This window comes from Sorex fumeus, unplaced genomic scaffold (genome assembly GCF_029834395.1).
Source record: "Sorex fumeus unplaced genomic scaffold, SorFum_2.1 ptg000064l, whole genome shotgun sequence".
Taxonomy (NCBI): domain Eukaryota; kingdom Metazoa; phylum Chordata; class Mammalia; order Eulipotyphla; family Soricidae; genus Sorex; species Sorex fumeus.
Window position 1 is genome coordinate 311,426 of NW_026606121.1, and position 14,204 is coordinate 325,629.

The 14,204-nt window shown below is 60.3% G+C and overlaps 1 protein-coding gene across 1 annotated transcript; it reads right to left on the bottom strand.

Annotated features, from left to right (window-relative positions):
- Positions 1–106: 106 nt before the first annotated feature.
- SLC12A9 (solute carrier family 12 member 9) lies at positions 107–10,422 on the bottom strand. Its single transcript, XM_056128357.1, has 14 exons — positions 10,284–10,422; positions 9,453–9,674; positions 9,150–9,284; positions 8,533–8,664; positions 7,969–8,277; positions 7,436–7,543; positions 7,235–7,346; positions 6,247–6,404; positions 6,077–6,159; positions 5,419–5,543; positions 5,133–5,325; positions 4,845–5,019; positions 4,142–4,288; positions 107–1,163 (listed from the first exon to the last, which is right to left on the bottom strand). Exons 2-14 carry the CDS (start codon positions 9,631–9,633, stop codon positions 274–276), a joined length of 2,748 nt encoding a protein of 915 aa, XP_055984332.1. The 5' UTR covers positions 9,634–9,674; positions 10,284–10,422; the 3' UTR covers positions 107–273.
- Positions 10,423–14,204: the final 3,782 nt, after the last annotated feature.

Here is a 14,204-nt window from a genome sequence, read left to right on the forward strand (position 1 = left end):
CCCCCGCCCAGCAGTGCGGGGCCAGCTTAGTGTTTTGCTCTTTTATTATTCACGATCCGCAGTTAGAAAAATAAAACAGAACAACAGCAGCCGCGGGGGCCGGCGGGGGAGCCCGAGGTAGCCCCGACCCGAGGAGCCCCGGCTCCCCCCCAGCAAGGCACCGGTGAAGGGCGGGAGGGGGCCCCCGCCCCGCCCCCGCCGGGCCGCGCGGCCGCGGGCGGGATCCCTGCAGTCCACGGGCCGGGGGCTGCCCCTGGCCCCGTGGGGGCGGCCTCAGATGTCCGTGCACGTGACGGGGGTGACGCCGTGGATGAGCAGCGTGGGGCCCAGGTCCCGGGTCAGGAGCTCCAGGAGCGCCAGGTAGCGCGGGTAGCGGGCCGGGTCGGCGGGCGGCCGCGGCAGGTAGAGGAAGGTGAGCGCCGTGGCGGGCCCCTCCGGGCCGGGGCCGCCCTCGGGCCCGCCAGGCCCCGCGCCCGCCCGGCCGCGCCCCTGCTGCGCGCGGAGCAGCGCGTTGGCGCTCAGCGCCAGCGCCTCGGCCTGGGCGTCCCCGAGCCGGCCGTTCACGAAGTCCCCTTCCTCGTCGTCGGCGTCCTCTGGCGCCGCCGCGTCGCCCCACGGCACCTCCTGCACCTCGGCCCGGATCCGCAGCTGACTCAGCAGCGCCCGGAGCCGGCCCTCAGCCGCCCCGGGGGCCTCCCGCGGCCCCAGACACAAGAAGATGCGGAGCCGGGCGCTGTGCCAGGCGGGCACCATGCCCAGGATGGTCGCCATCTGCAGCAGGAAGAGGCCGCACACGTCCACGTAGCCCGGCCCGCCGCGCGGTCGCAGGAGGTTGAGGGGCCACACGTCCACGTGGTGCGGCGTGGACGTGCCCCTGGAGCCCTGGCCCAGCCGCTCGGGGGGCAGCGCCCCACAGGCCCGCGCCAGCACCACGTTCTTGTTCATCTTGAGGGCGTCGGCCACCGTGGCCACGTAGTCCTGAGGACTGAGCGCGCGGGGGCTCCCGGGGGCCCGGGGTGGTGGGAACAGGGTGCTGAGCGCCGGGACCCCGCCCTCCCGGGCTCCATCTGCAGCCTCTGAGAAGGCAGGGTCGCTCAGGAAGTGGTCCTGGGGGGCGGCGTCATCGTAGAAGCCCAGGACCAAGGTGTTGGGCTTCATGCCACCTGGGGGGGCAGAGGGAGGGCGTGGGAATCAGACTCCACGGTGGCCCCCCCACCGCGGGGTCACCCACCCCCTGGGGTTGCCCTCCTGGCTCCCAGAGGCCATGGAGGGGATCTGACACTTTTACACACATCTGCATGTCCCCCAGGGGATGCAACCCCACTCCAAGCTTCTAGGGGCACCCATTTCTCCAGCATGCACCCAGATCCCTCTATGGGATCCCACCCCATCAGCCTCTCTCCCTCCCCCTCCACCCACCCCCGCAGAGTCAGGCCCCCATACCCACGGCGGCAAGTTCCCTAATGGTGCCCTGGCAGCCCATGTAGGGGACAAGAAATGCCAGAGGTCACACTCGTTCTCTCCTTTTCCAGGGCCCAGGGCAGTGAAGTCACTGGCCCCAGGCTCCAGGCCAGCCCTGGGACCCAGCTCAGAGTTTCTGAACTCCAAGTCCCTGCTCTAAGTATTTGTTTTGGGATTAGAATCTGCGGGGGAGGGGCCGGAGCAATAGTACAGCAGGGAGGGTCTTCCCTTGTATGCCACTGACCCAGGTTCTATCCCCGGCATCCCCTATGGTCACCTGAGCACCGCCACCAATGATCCCTGAGTGCAGAGCCAGGATAAGTCTGACCATCGATGGGCAGGTGTGTGTGGCCCAAACACAGGCAAACAAGTTGAGGGGTGGGATCCCTACTCCTGTTCATGTTTTGGGGGACTGCTTCTGGTGATGCCAGGGATGGAACACAGGCTTCCTGGTTCAAAGCTGGCAGAGCTCAGCCTTCGTTTCTTTTGTTCGGTTTGGGCGCCACACCTGGTGGTTCTTGGACTTACTCCTGTCTCTGCAGTCAGGAATCACTCCTGGCAGTGCTCGGGGGACCATATGGGGTGCTGGGGATTGAATCCAGGTCAGCCCGTGTGCAAGGCATATGCCCTCCCCGCTGTTCTTAGGCTCAGACGCACTCAGCCTTTTGAGCTGTCTCCCGCCCATGGTTTTTAGGACCACTGTGGGGCTCACTCCAAGCTTGTTCCAGGTTCACTCCAGTGAAGTCCAGGGGTACTCAGCAATGCTGGGGGTGAGACCTGGGCCTCTTGCCTGTAGAGCCTGTTCTCCAGCCACTTTGAAGCGCCCCCACCTCCAACCCCAGTCCTAGTTGAAAGCTTAGAATAGGGGCCAGAGAGTAAGGCCAGGAATTTGCCTCCCGAACCACTGCCAGGACTAACCCCTGAACAGAACCAGGAGGAAGCCCCAAGCAGTGCTCGGAGTACACCCCAAAACCAAAGGAATGTGAACAGCTGGTCTAAAATGGAGTCAGGGGGCTGGAGCAATAGCACAGCGGGTAGGGCGTTTGCCTTGCACGCAGCCGACCTAGGTTCGATTCCCAGCATCCCATATGGTCCCCCGAGCACTGCCAAGAGTAATTCCTGGGTGCATGAACCAGGTGTAACTCCTGTGCATCGCCGGGTGTGACCCAGAAAGCAAAATAAATAAATAAATAAAATGGAGTCAGTGAAATCTCCAGGCTCTGTGGGGTCTGGGATGGGCTACCTTCCCCCACCTCCCTGCACCTCCAAAAGCCCTGGCAGTCACGTCCACCCCAAAGCCACCACCCAGTTGCAAACTATAATACACAAAAGGACAGAAAGAGCAAGAAGAAAGGTGTCTGTGATAGAGGCTGACAGGGTTGAGGAGGGATGCAGGGATGGGAAGGGGGGGTGAAAGGGAAACTTCGGTGGCGGGAAATGTACACTGGTGGAAAGATGGGTGTTGGAACATTGTATGACTGAAACCTAATCGTGAATAGCTTTGTGATGGTCTATGGTCTATTTCATGGTGATTTTTTTAAAAAAAGTAAAAAAAAAATTTTTTTTTTAAATAAATGGAGTCAGTCCCCATTGAGTAGGACTGCACATCCAAGCTGTCCCCCTATCTCAAATTCTAGCTGGAGGCAGTCCTCCTGTTGGTTCGAAGGCTGAAGAGACAGCGAGTCTTCCCCTAGGCTGGGTCTAAACTCGCTCGACAATGAGATGCCTCTCATACTCAGGCAGGGGACGCAGCAGCTCCTTGTGCCCAGCCCTTTTCCCAGTGGAGTCCTGGGGGCAATGTCCACCATGCTGAACCTTATTCTGATCTGGCTTATGCACAACCAGATTCTAAGCAGAGCAGCAGGCCTTGGTGAGGAGACAACATGATTCAGGGTACCAGCAAGGAGGCAGTCGAGCAGGGACTCGCTGGAGACGGGGGTACAAGACAGGGGCCTGGACACTCACTTAGACACAGCCCCAAAGCCAGGAAGTGTCCACTCCCTCCCAGAGTAACAGCCCACATCCTCAGCACCATGCAGTCTCTGGGGCCAGGTCACACCACTGTCCCCTCTTCCAGGGCCAGCTGTGAGCCCGCCGGGGCACAAACGCTCTGCTGCCCACAGAGGTGCCCACTGGCCCTCCTCTCGCCGAATCCATCCACGGAGAGATCAGTTGCATGGACTGGACAGCCCCATTCCCGTTCCCACAAGCTGCCACTTGCCCTTCAGAGCCTGAGCCCCATGTTTGGGCCAGGAAAAAAAGTCAAAAGACCAACAGAGGGGCTGGAGCTATAGGGCATTTGCCTTGCACGTGGCCGAACTGGGTTCGATCCCCAGCATCCCATTACACCGCCAGGAGTAATTCCTGAGTGCAGAGCCAGGAGTAACCCCTGAGCATCGCTGGGTGTGACTCAAAAAGCAAAAAAAAAAAAAAAAAAAGACCAACAGAAACAAAAACTCTCCCCACCACGGCGGCCACAGCCTCCACTTCCCCTCGGGGACCGCATCCCACACGCTGGCTATCTCTGTAAGCTGGGCGCTTATCTGCCCAGACGGCCAGTTCCTTTTGCAGTTTGCAATCTGTGGTTTATGCCCGCGCAGGGCTGGGGGTGGGGGCCAGAGATTGGGAGGGATGCACAGAGTAGGCTGGGCAGGGACGGGGAACACGCAGAACAACTCACCAAGGCCTGAGATCCGCAGCAGGTGCTGGGCCCCCTGGCGCACGGAGGGCGAGAGGGTGAGGTCCACAAAGGCCTTCACCTGGGCCCGGTCCACCAGGCTCAGCCACGCCCCGTACTGCGGCTGCACCGGGTCCGACGGCAGATAGTCTACAGCAGGAGGGCAAGGAGGCAGCCAATGGGGGGCCGGCTCAGGCCTTTCCTTCCAGAACCCCGATCCCCAGGGGTGGCAGAAGAAAAGGGCCTGGGGCTAGAAGAGAGACATACAGAGACAGAGAGAGACACAGAGAGAGACACGGAGACACAGACAGAGACATAGAGACAGAGACAGAGATAGACACGGAGACAGAGACAGAGACAGAGACATAGAGAGACACAGAGACAGAGACATAGAGGCAGAGAGAGACATGGAGACAGAGACATAGACACAGCAAGAGACAGAAACACAGAGACAGAGAGATAGAGGCAAGGAGACAGAGACATAGAGACACACAGAGACCGAGAGACAGAGACACAAACAGAAACACAGAAGCAGAGATACAGAGAGAGACAGAGACATAGAGAGAGACACAGACAGAGACAGGGAGATACAGAGAGAGACACAGAGACAGAGACACACAGAGAGAAACAGAGACACTCACACAGACAGAGACATAAACACACCGAGAGACAGCGAGAGGGCGCGGACAGGCAGCAGGCAGCTCACCAAGGTCCCCCAGCGTGACGTGGCCCAGCACATAGAGGCCCCCTTTCTTGAGCTGGTTGGCCAGGCGCAGCAGAGGCAGAGCCCCCCGCGGGTTGCCCACCAGAAGCAGCAGCTGTGGCCGCCAGAACTTCACATGGTCCTTCCGGACGTCCAGGCGGAGCAGGTACTTGCGCACCTGCAGACGGGGCAGCGCTGGGGGGACGGAAGGGCCCGGTCCGCAGCACCCCACGGCCCTCCCACCTCTCCCCCGCCCCCCACCCTCCTCCGAGCTCCCTCCCCACCCCCCACCTGATGGAAGAGCAGGGCCTGGCTGACGTAGCCCCAGCTGCTGGGGCCGCCGCGGGCGGTGAGCAGGGCCGAGAGCAGACCCATGAGGAGCAGGGAGCCGCCGGCCGCGCCAGGGCTGATCAGGAACATCATGAGCAGGCAGGAGGCCACCCCCAGCAGGCAGGTGTGCCAGGAGAACAGGCTGAAGGTGGGGCTGGGGAGAAGGGAGGGTCTCAGGCCACGCCGCACCCGGCCCTGTGTCTCCCAGCCCCCAGTCTCTCCTGGGGAAACAGGCCTTCCCTCTCACCGGAAGTTGGGGGCCGAGGCCCACTCCAAGCTCAGGCAAGACAGGTCCACTGCAGCATAGGCCACCAGGTAGAAGACGGTGACCACAGCAGCCAGTGTGTTCAGTTTCCCTGCCAGGAGCACCAGCTGCACGAGAACACAGGGCTGAGTGCATGCTTCACAGGCAGGAGGTGGGGGCGTTCGTCTCCAGCATCACAGGGCACACCAAGTACCACTGAGTAGCCCCCCCCAACAGCCCCTGAGTACTACCAGTCATAGCCCCCAAGCCCCCATCCAAAAAAAAAAAAACCTAGATTAATAAAAGAACCCATGGGGCCGGAGTGATAATACAGTGGGGAGGGCGTTTGCCTTGCATGCAGCTGACCCAGGTTCAATCCCTGGACTCGCATATGGTCGCCCATGCACCACCAGGAGTAATTCCTGAGTGCAGAACCTGGAGTAACCGCTGAGCATCGCCAGATGTCACCCAAAAAACAATAAATAAAAATTTAAAAAATAAAAGAACCCAGGAACTAACTGATATTAATCCAACACACACACACACACACACACATCAAAGCATCACACTCCTCTGTGTCATGCATTCCAGCCTGCGTCTGGTCCAGGTAACACACAGAGGACCAGGAGTGGCGGGGGGAGAGAGCAGGAGGAAGACTCACCTGCACGAGACCCCAAGAATACAGCACAGCCCCCCACGGGTTCCCGCCTCGGGATACCACCTTCGCAGGCGCCAAGATCACTCCTGTAATGGGACAGAGCGGTCAGCCAGGGCTGAGGGGACGCAGACACACAGCCACAGGAGGGACGCCGGGAGGAGGGAGGCACACACCGAAGAGATCGTCCTGGGCCAGGGCATGCAGAATGCGGGAGGCGCCGATGAGGGAGCTCATGGAGGCCGACAGCGAGGCGGCATACACGCCAATGAGCACCAGCGGGGGCCACAGGCTGATGGCCCGGAAGAAGCCATAGTCCTCCTGAAGCAGGGTCCTGTAGGGAGCAGGGCCGAGGCTGAGAACAGGCCTCTAGGCCGCGTCCTCTTGACAGCGTGTCAGGCTGCTGGCTGGACGTCCTTCAGTGCCCCAGCCGGGTCCTGGGGGACACAGAGGACAATCTACACTCCCCGGCGCAGGCCTGGCCCACACCTGCTATCTGAAGGGGGCTTTGGATTTTGTTTTCGTTTGGGGGTCACACCTGGTGGTGCTCAGGGCGGACTCCAGGCACAGCACTAAGGAATCACTCCTGGTGGGGTTTCGGGGGACGCTATGGGATGTCAGGGATCGAACCTGGCTCAGCCACGTGCAAGGCAAAGGCCCTTCCTGCTGTATACTATTGCTCCAGTCCCAGCACTGGGTTTTGTGGCCTGGTGGCTGCTCCCAGTAATAGAGTCACAAGAGGCCGATGGTATGACTGTCTCAGCAGCCAGGGGCCACATCCCCCTCCCCTGACCCAAGCAAGGAACTTGGCAGTTTCAGAAGCTCAGAAGCTCATCGTTCTCCCAGCAGAACCAGCCCCCACTCTCCCTGCTCCCATGAGAGGGACCGACACAGGAAAGAGTCATTGCAAAGGCAGGAGTTGGGGCTAGAGACACAATCCTGGGATGTCAGGGATCGAACCTGACTGGCACACGGCCAACCTCCTACTGTCCCCCGAGTCACCAGGGGTGATCCAGGAGCACAGAGTCAAGGGGAAACCCTGAGCACAGCCGGGGGGGGGGTCTCCAAACAAACACCCCACAATTGCCTGGGCCTGGTCTCTGTTTCCCCTGCACCCAGTGCTGTGTCGCCCCCCCACCCGCTCCATCTCCGGGCCACACACACCTGTCACACGTGAAACTAGAGAGGAAGAAGAGCAGTGTGTAGATGAAGAGGGTGTAGGCCACGGCGACGATGGTGCCCAGAGGGATGGCCCGGCTGGGGTCCTTGAGCTCCCCTGGGTGACAAAGTGGTCAGACAGGGTGGCCCGGCGGCGCCCCGCCACAGCCCACCCCGCAGCCCCGCTCACCCAGCAACCCCGCTCACCTGACATGTTGGCCCCCGCCATGATGCCAGTGCAACCGTTGAAGAGGACGGCGAAGACGCTGGCGAACGTCATCATGGCACCCGTGGTGTAGTCCTTGGCGTAGCCAGCTTGGGGACCATCCCAAGACGGGGAGCCATCAGCGCCTCACCTCAGGGGCCCAGCCCTGGCCCACCCCATCAAGATGCCAAGATGCCTGCCTCACTACAGCTCTGGCCCGACCGGCCCCAACACCCCTTTCTCCCCAATTGTGCAGAACCATCCAACCTCCCTCCCTTCCTCCCTTCCTCCTTTTGGTCTTTTTGGGTCATACCCAGAGATGCTCAGGGGACCCTATAGGGTGCTGAGGATTGAACCTGTGTCCACCACATGCAAGGCCAATGCCTTGCCGGCCCCTCCCCTGCTTTCCTCATTCAGGCTCTTTCCGGGGGTGCCTCCCCTCAACTCCAGCCTGGCCCTCTGGCCCCACCATCCTTCAGGTGGGGAGTCCCAGTCCCCTTCCCCCCACGAGCAGGCCCCTCCTGTGCCCACTCACCATATAAGTTGGCTTTCAGGGTGCTGCTATTGAAGCCGGTGAAGTGGCCGAACTGGGGCAGCGGGGAGGAGCCGTTGGAGCCGGGCCGAGGGGCCAAGGGGACATCTCTGGGCCCCACAGCCACAAAGCTGACCAGCACGGAGGCCAGGGAACCGGACACCAGGAGGAAGGTGAGGAAAGAGGCGCGGGCGTAGAGGCCAGCCCCCAGGGTGCACACACCCCCCACGAGGCCCAGCAGTAGCGAGCCATACAGGAGATTCCAGCCGTAGCCCTGTGGCAGTACCCGGAGCCCGCTGGCACCCGCGGCATCTGCGGGCAAGGCAAGACGGGGTTAGGGGCTACGCAAGCCCACCCTCAGAGCAGGAGCAGGCCCCTGGGGAGGGCTCCCCCCTTGCTCACCGGGCATCCCAGCTCCACTGTACCCCAGCTTCCTGGCCTGCCCGGTGGCTCCCACCCAGTCTGCCTCTGAGTTTTGGTGGGGGCATAAGCCCGCTCCCCCCTCGCGCCCCGTGGGCAAGGACAAGCTCTCAGATATCTACACAGAGCCCGGCGGGGCGCACGGACCAGCCCCGAAGACGTCCAGCACGGCCTCCACCAATCCCAGCAGGGAGACGGCACAGCCACACACGTTGGCAAGGTAGAACATGAGGCCAATGCTGCCCCCGACCTCTGGGCCCAGGGTCCGACTGATCATGACTGAAGGGCAGAAGCAGAGGGTGAGCGTCAAGGGAAACAAGCCACGGGAGCTGGAGGCAGTGCCCCAGGGGCCCCCCCGGCCTGGTCTCCCAGCACACGCCAAGATGCTTCCCTACAGGACAGCTCCCACGGGGATAGAGTGTCCCCAACGGCTGCTCCCGAGACACGTGCCATCCCGTGCCCCTGAGCCAGCCTGGCCTCCGCTGTGCAGAGAATTGCACCAAATCGGCAGGCCAAAAAGGCAGTGAGGAAGCTGGAGTGATAGCACAGTGAGTAGGGCATTTGCCTTGCTCGCAGCCAACCGGGTTCGATTCCCAGCATCCCTTATGGTCCCCCAGCACCGCCAGGAGTGATTCCTGAGTGCAGAGCCAGGAGTAACCCCTGTGCATCGCTGGGTGCGACCCAAAAAAACAAAGCAAAATAGACAGGCAGTGGGGTGGACCCCTGAACTGCCCCCCAGCACCCCCATCCAAGGAGGAGGATACAGTAGGCTCCGCCCCCGCGCACGGCTCCATTGGTGGCGATGGCACAGACAGAGAGAACGGTGAGCGCCAGGATGAAGTAGGCGACCAGGAGCATGGCCAGAGCCTGCAGCAGGCCTGCGTGGCCAACCACGAACCCTAGGGCCAGGAGAGGCAAGGTGGGTCACCCCCAAGCCTGGACAGAGATGGATACAGCCCACGGGGAGCCCGTCCCCAGACCTCCATGCACGGGCATCCCCCCTTCCTCCAACTTCATACCTACCTTCACCCCCTGGCACCCCCAACAGAGCCCCCGCACCCACTCACCGATCCTCATGAAGACGACAATGCTGAACATGGACAGGACGGTGGGTACCACCACGCCCAGGAAAGTGGAAAGCTTCCGGACAGGTGCCCCTCCCAGACCCCCGGCCCCGTTGGCAGGGAAGGCCAGACCCTCTTCCCCCAGGAGCCGGTAGGCCAGCAGAGGGGAGTTCTCACTGGCCATGGTGGAGTGGACAAGAGGCGCCCACCAATGTGTTCTGAGGCCTGCAAAAGAGATGAGGCCCCGTGGCCCACAGAGCCCCCACAAGAAGAACACTAACCAGCACCCACAAGACTCCCCAATAGGGAAATACTCCGCAGCGACTCCCAGACACTGTTTTTGGTTGTGCATGCGCAGCCCTGCTTTGGGGGATCCACCCCTCCCCCACAGTCCCCTGCCAGGGGCAAAGATCCTCGCCCTTCTCCACTAGCGGTCGGTGCAAGAGGAAGTAAATCCGCAGAAAGGGAAGTGAGTTACCGGGAGAACGCCTATGAAGTCTCCGTGAAACCTTCAAATTCAGGCCCCCCTGGCATCCCCTTCCCGACCGGGTCAGCAAGAAACTTCCGAATCTCAGAGCCCCACCCCCCCGCGATCCTCCCTCACCCCTCCCCCGGCCCGCTCATCCCCGCCTTCCCAGCCGCTCCCACCCAGACCAGACGCCCCCCCGCAAGCCCACCAACCCAAACACACCCGAAGCACCCACCTCGGGCGGCGCCCCCCGCCGGGCCCCCTTCGCCGCACCCCGAGCCTGCCCACTTTGTCCCGGGGCCGGCCCGAGCTCCCCTCCTCCCTGCCCGCCACTCGCCCACGGCCCGCGCGCGGCGGGAGCTCACCCGGGGGGCCCCCCGGAGGACGCGGCCCCGCTCGGGGGTGATGCTCGGGAAGCAGGGGGGTCCGCTAGACGAAAAGGGGGCGCGCGTGCCGGAAAAGGCAGCGGCGGCTACCGGGATGCCAGGCCCGGAGCCTGCCTCCAACGCCGGCCGCTCATTGGTCCCCGCGCCGGGCCACGCCCCCTGGGCAGTCCCGGGAGGCCACACCCCCAGGCTTGGGTTCTGCAGCCGCCGGCGCTCCACGTGCTTCTGGGGTGCAACCTGCAGTTGCCCCGCGGGCTCATACAGAGCCCTCCCTCCCCGCAGGGTGCAAACAGACGCCGCCCCCCGGCCGACCGGACCGGACCCCGCTTGGAGCTCCGCTGAGAAGGGCGCTGGGGTGAGGGCGGAAGGCGGGGCCGCGACACCTGACCCAGGTATGCCTCGGAGAGCTCAGGGCTGCAAGGATCCCGGACTTCTGCTACTCCTTCAAGGTCTAGTACGTGCCGCGGGCTCCCGGTTTCGCCTCCTCCTCGGTCCTCCTCCGGGGACCCTCCTGCTTGCTCCCAGCCCACTATTAGCCCGGCCGCGCTCTTCGCCGTGGCCACCGGAGGGCACCATTGGCCGCTGATGCCCGCGAGCTGGAGAGGTCCAGGTCCGGCCGCTTTGTGTCCTCGACCGCCCGCTTTCAGGCCTCGGAGATGACATTATCCACCGACCCGACCGAGGACCCGTCACTCAGGTCCCGTCAGCATCAGCACCAGCTCAAAACGCTCCCACGTCTGTGAAATGGGCATTAACCAGAACCTCCCCTTGAGAGCTCCGTGAAGCAGTGGGCGCCAGAGAACAAAGCCAGAACGTCCAGGGGTCCCCCCCACCCCCCCGCCTCCGGGCAGGGTGAGGATACTGTGACACTGTAGAAGCACCCTGCCAGGCAGATGCCGCTGTGATCTCCTTTTCTCACATTAGGAAACCAGCCCTCGGAGTTCCATAAAACATTCCTAACGTGTCGGGGCGCGCGAGTCCCCCCTTTTCCTGCCCTGATCGCGGGATTTAGATTATCCAAGACATTTCTCTAGGACCAGCAGGGACTCGAACCAGCCCAAATGTGGCTTGGCAGGTAGAGGTCGAACAGTGAAACGGGTCACTCTCTGTTATCCGCTGCAACGTTCCTGTCTGCACTGGTGGTTTTGGGTTTTGTTTTGTTTTTGTTTTTTTTCTGGGGGGGTGGGGAGTCACACCAGTGATGCTCAGGGGTTAGTCCTAGCTCTGCACTCAGGAGTCACTCCTGGCGCTGTTTGGGGGACCATATGGGATGCCAGGGCCCAACCCGGGTGGGCTGCGTGCAAGGCCCGCTGTACTATTGCTCCAGCCCCACTGGTGGTTTTAACATCCACACTGAGGCAGCTGTCATTCCTTTCTGCCTCTTCTTCCCCTCCAGCCTCCACCCTCCCCAAGAATTTGCCACTACTGGCCTCAGCAGTAAAAGCAGCCCTTTCCTCTTCCTGCTCAGGTTGGCCTGGGGGGAAAAACTCCTCTGACCTTTCCTAAATCTGCAAGGACTGTTGTAATAGGTGTGGGGACAGAGGAAATGGGGTGGGCTGGGATTAAGCTAGACTCCCTCCCGGCACAGCAGAAATGGAAAGGATGGAAAGGCAGAATGGGGGGGGGGGGGGATGAAGAGGTGGCAGCAAGACCAGAGAAGTTCTTGCTACACTGATTCAGGATTCTTGCCAAAGGCTGTGAGCAGTGGTTCTCCGGGAAGGGCACTCACTTTGCACACGACTGGACTGACCCTGGGTCCTGGTTCCATCCCCGCATCCTCTGTGTCCCTTCTCCCTCACAGCACCGCCAGGAGTGATTCCTGAGCACAGAGTCAGGAGTAACCCCAGAGCATCCTCTGGTATGACCCCAAGACTAAAAAAAAAAAAGGAAGGGAAAGGGGACTAATTTCTAATTTTTGCTCAAGAGTCCTTGTTGGGCCAGAGTGATAGCACAGCAGGGAGGGCATTTGCCTTGCACACGACCGACCTGAGTTCAATCCCCAGCATCCCATATGGTCCTCCAGGAGTAATTCCTGAGTGCAAAACCAGGAGTAACCCGTGAGCTTGGCTAGGTGTGGCCCAAAGAAGCAAAAAAAAAAAAAAAATTGTCCTTGTCTTACCCAGCAGCGATTCCTCACCTCACTGAACCCCAACTCCTGTCCTCTTGCCACTGTGCCCCCAAAAACTCACTTCCCTTCTCACCCAGTTTAAAGTTCAAAGCCAAAACCCAGATCCCCTCCCCCATTACACTCCTGGCAAACCACAGCCTTATAAACCTGCTGAGTTGGCCCTCTGCCTGCACAGTCTCCTGGGGCCCAGAAACACCCCCGAGCCAGACCCTTCAAAAGCGTGACTGAGGGCCTCCAAGGCCTCCGGGCTGGGCAGGTTCTTGGTTGATTCCTGCAAGGCTCCCTGAGGCCTATTAAATCCCTGTCCCTTCCCTGCCCCTTCACCTTTCTCTCCCAGCCTTCAGGCCCAGTTTGCTGAGAAAACAGGAGCCCTCAGAATAGCTCCCCACTCAGGCCTGTCTTTGCTCCCACAAGCTGATGTTCCTTCAAGAGCTGGTCAGGCCACTTCTGTACCTCATTGCTTTTGCACACCAGTCATTCCCAGAACTACAATTTACTTCTCTCAGAAAAATAGGAGGTGGGCTGGAGCAATAGCACAGCAGGTAGGGCGTTTGCCTTGCACGCAGCCAGCCCGGGTTCGATTCCCAGCATCCCATAAGGTCCCCTGAGTAGTGCCAGGAGTGACCCCTGAGCATCGCTGGGTGTGACCCCAAAGAGAAAAAAAAATAGGAGGGGATGGTGGAGAGAGTACAGAGGGAAGGGCACTTGCCTTGCTCGTTAAGTCTCCAGCACCTCAGAGACTGCCAGGTGAAAAAAAAGGGCTGGGGATATATTTCAGCAGATACAGTGTGTTGCCTTGTACCTGACCAAATCAGGTTTAATCCTGGGCATCCCGTATGGTTCCCTGAGTACTGCCAGAAATAATTTTTACTGAGTATAGAGCCAGGAGTGACCCCTGAGTGTTGCCAGGTGTGGCCCAAAAAACAAGAAAGAGAGAAAGGGGGGATGGGGTGGAGAAATATTATTGGGGATGAGGCACTTGCCTTGCATGTAGCTGACCCAGGTTTGATTCCCACTGTAGCATGTGAAAAAATATAGGGGCCTAGTGGGGCTGGAGTGATAGCACAGCGGTAGAGCGTTTGCCTTGCATGCGGCTGACCCCGCCGGCCCGGGTTTGATTCCTTCGCCCCTCTCGGAGAGCCCAGCAAGATACCGAGAGTATCTCGCCCTCACGGCAAAGCCTGGCAAGCTACCCTGATGTATTCAATATGCCAAACACAGTAACAAGAAGTCTCACAATGGTGATGTTACTGGGCCGGCTCGAGCAAATCGATGAACAACTTTGAGGACAGTGACAGTGACCTTAAAGCAGGTAAGATGCTTTGGCTGGAGAGACAGTACAGTTGGTAGGGTGCCTTATATAAACCCCACCCAGGTTCGATCCTCGGCATCCCATATTGTCTCCCAAGCACCACTAGGAGTAAGTTCTGACTGCAGAAGTAATCCCTAAGGAAAAAGAAAATGAAATGGAGTAACCCCTAAACATTGCTGGGTGTGACCCCAGAAACAAACAAATAAAAAAAAAAACTTGCATGGAACCAGTCCCTTTTCAATACCTGATGCCACATGCAGTCCCCTACCACTGCCAGGAGAGAGCACAGAGACAGGAGTAGCCCCTGAGCACTGTGGATGTGCCCCTAAAACGGAAAAAAAATCTTGAGTCCACCCCTACACACACACACACACACACACACACACATACATACACACACAAACACAAACACACACATTTCATGCATCATACACCATTTCATTGTTTTCTTCGTAGGTTG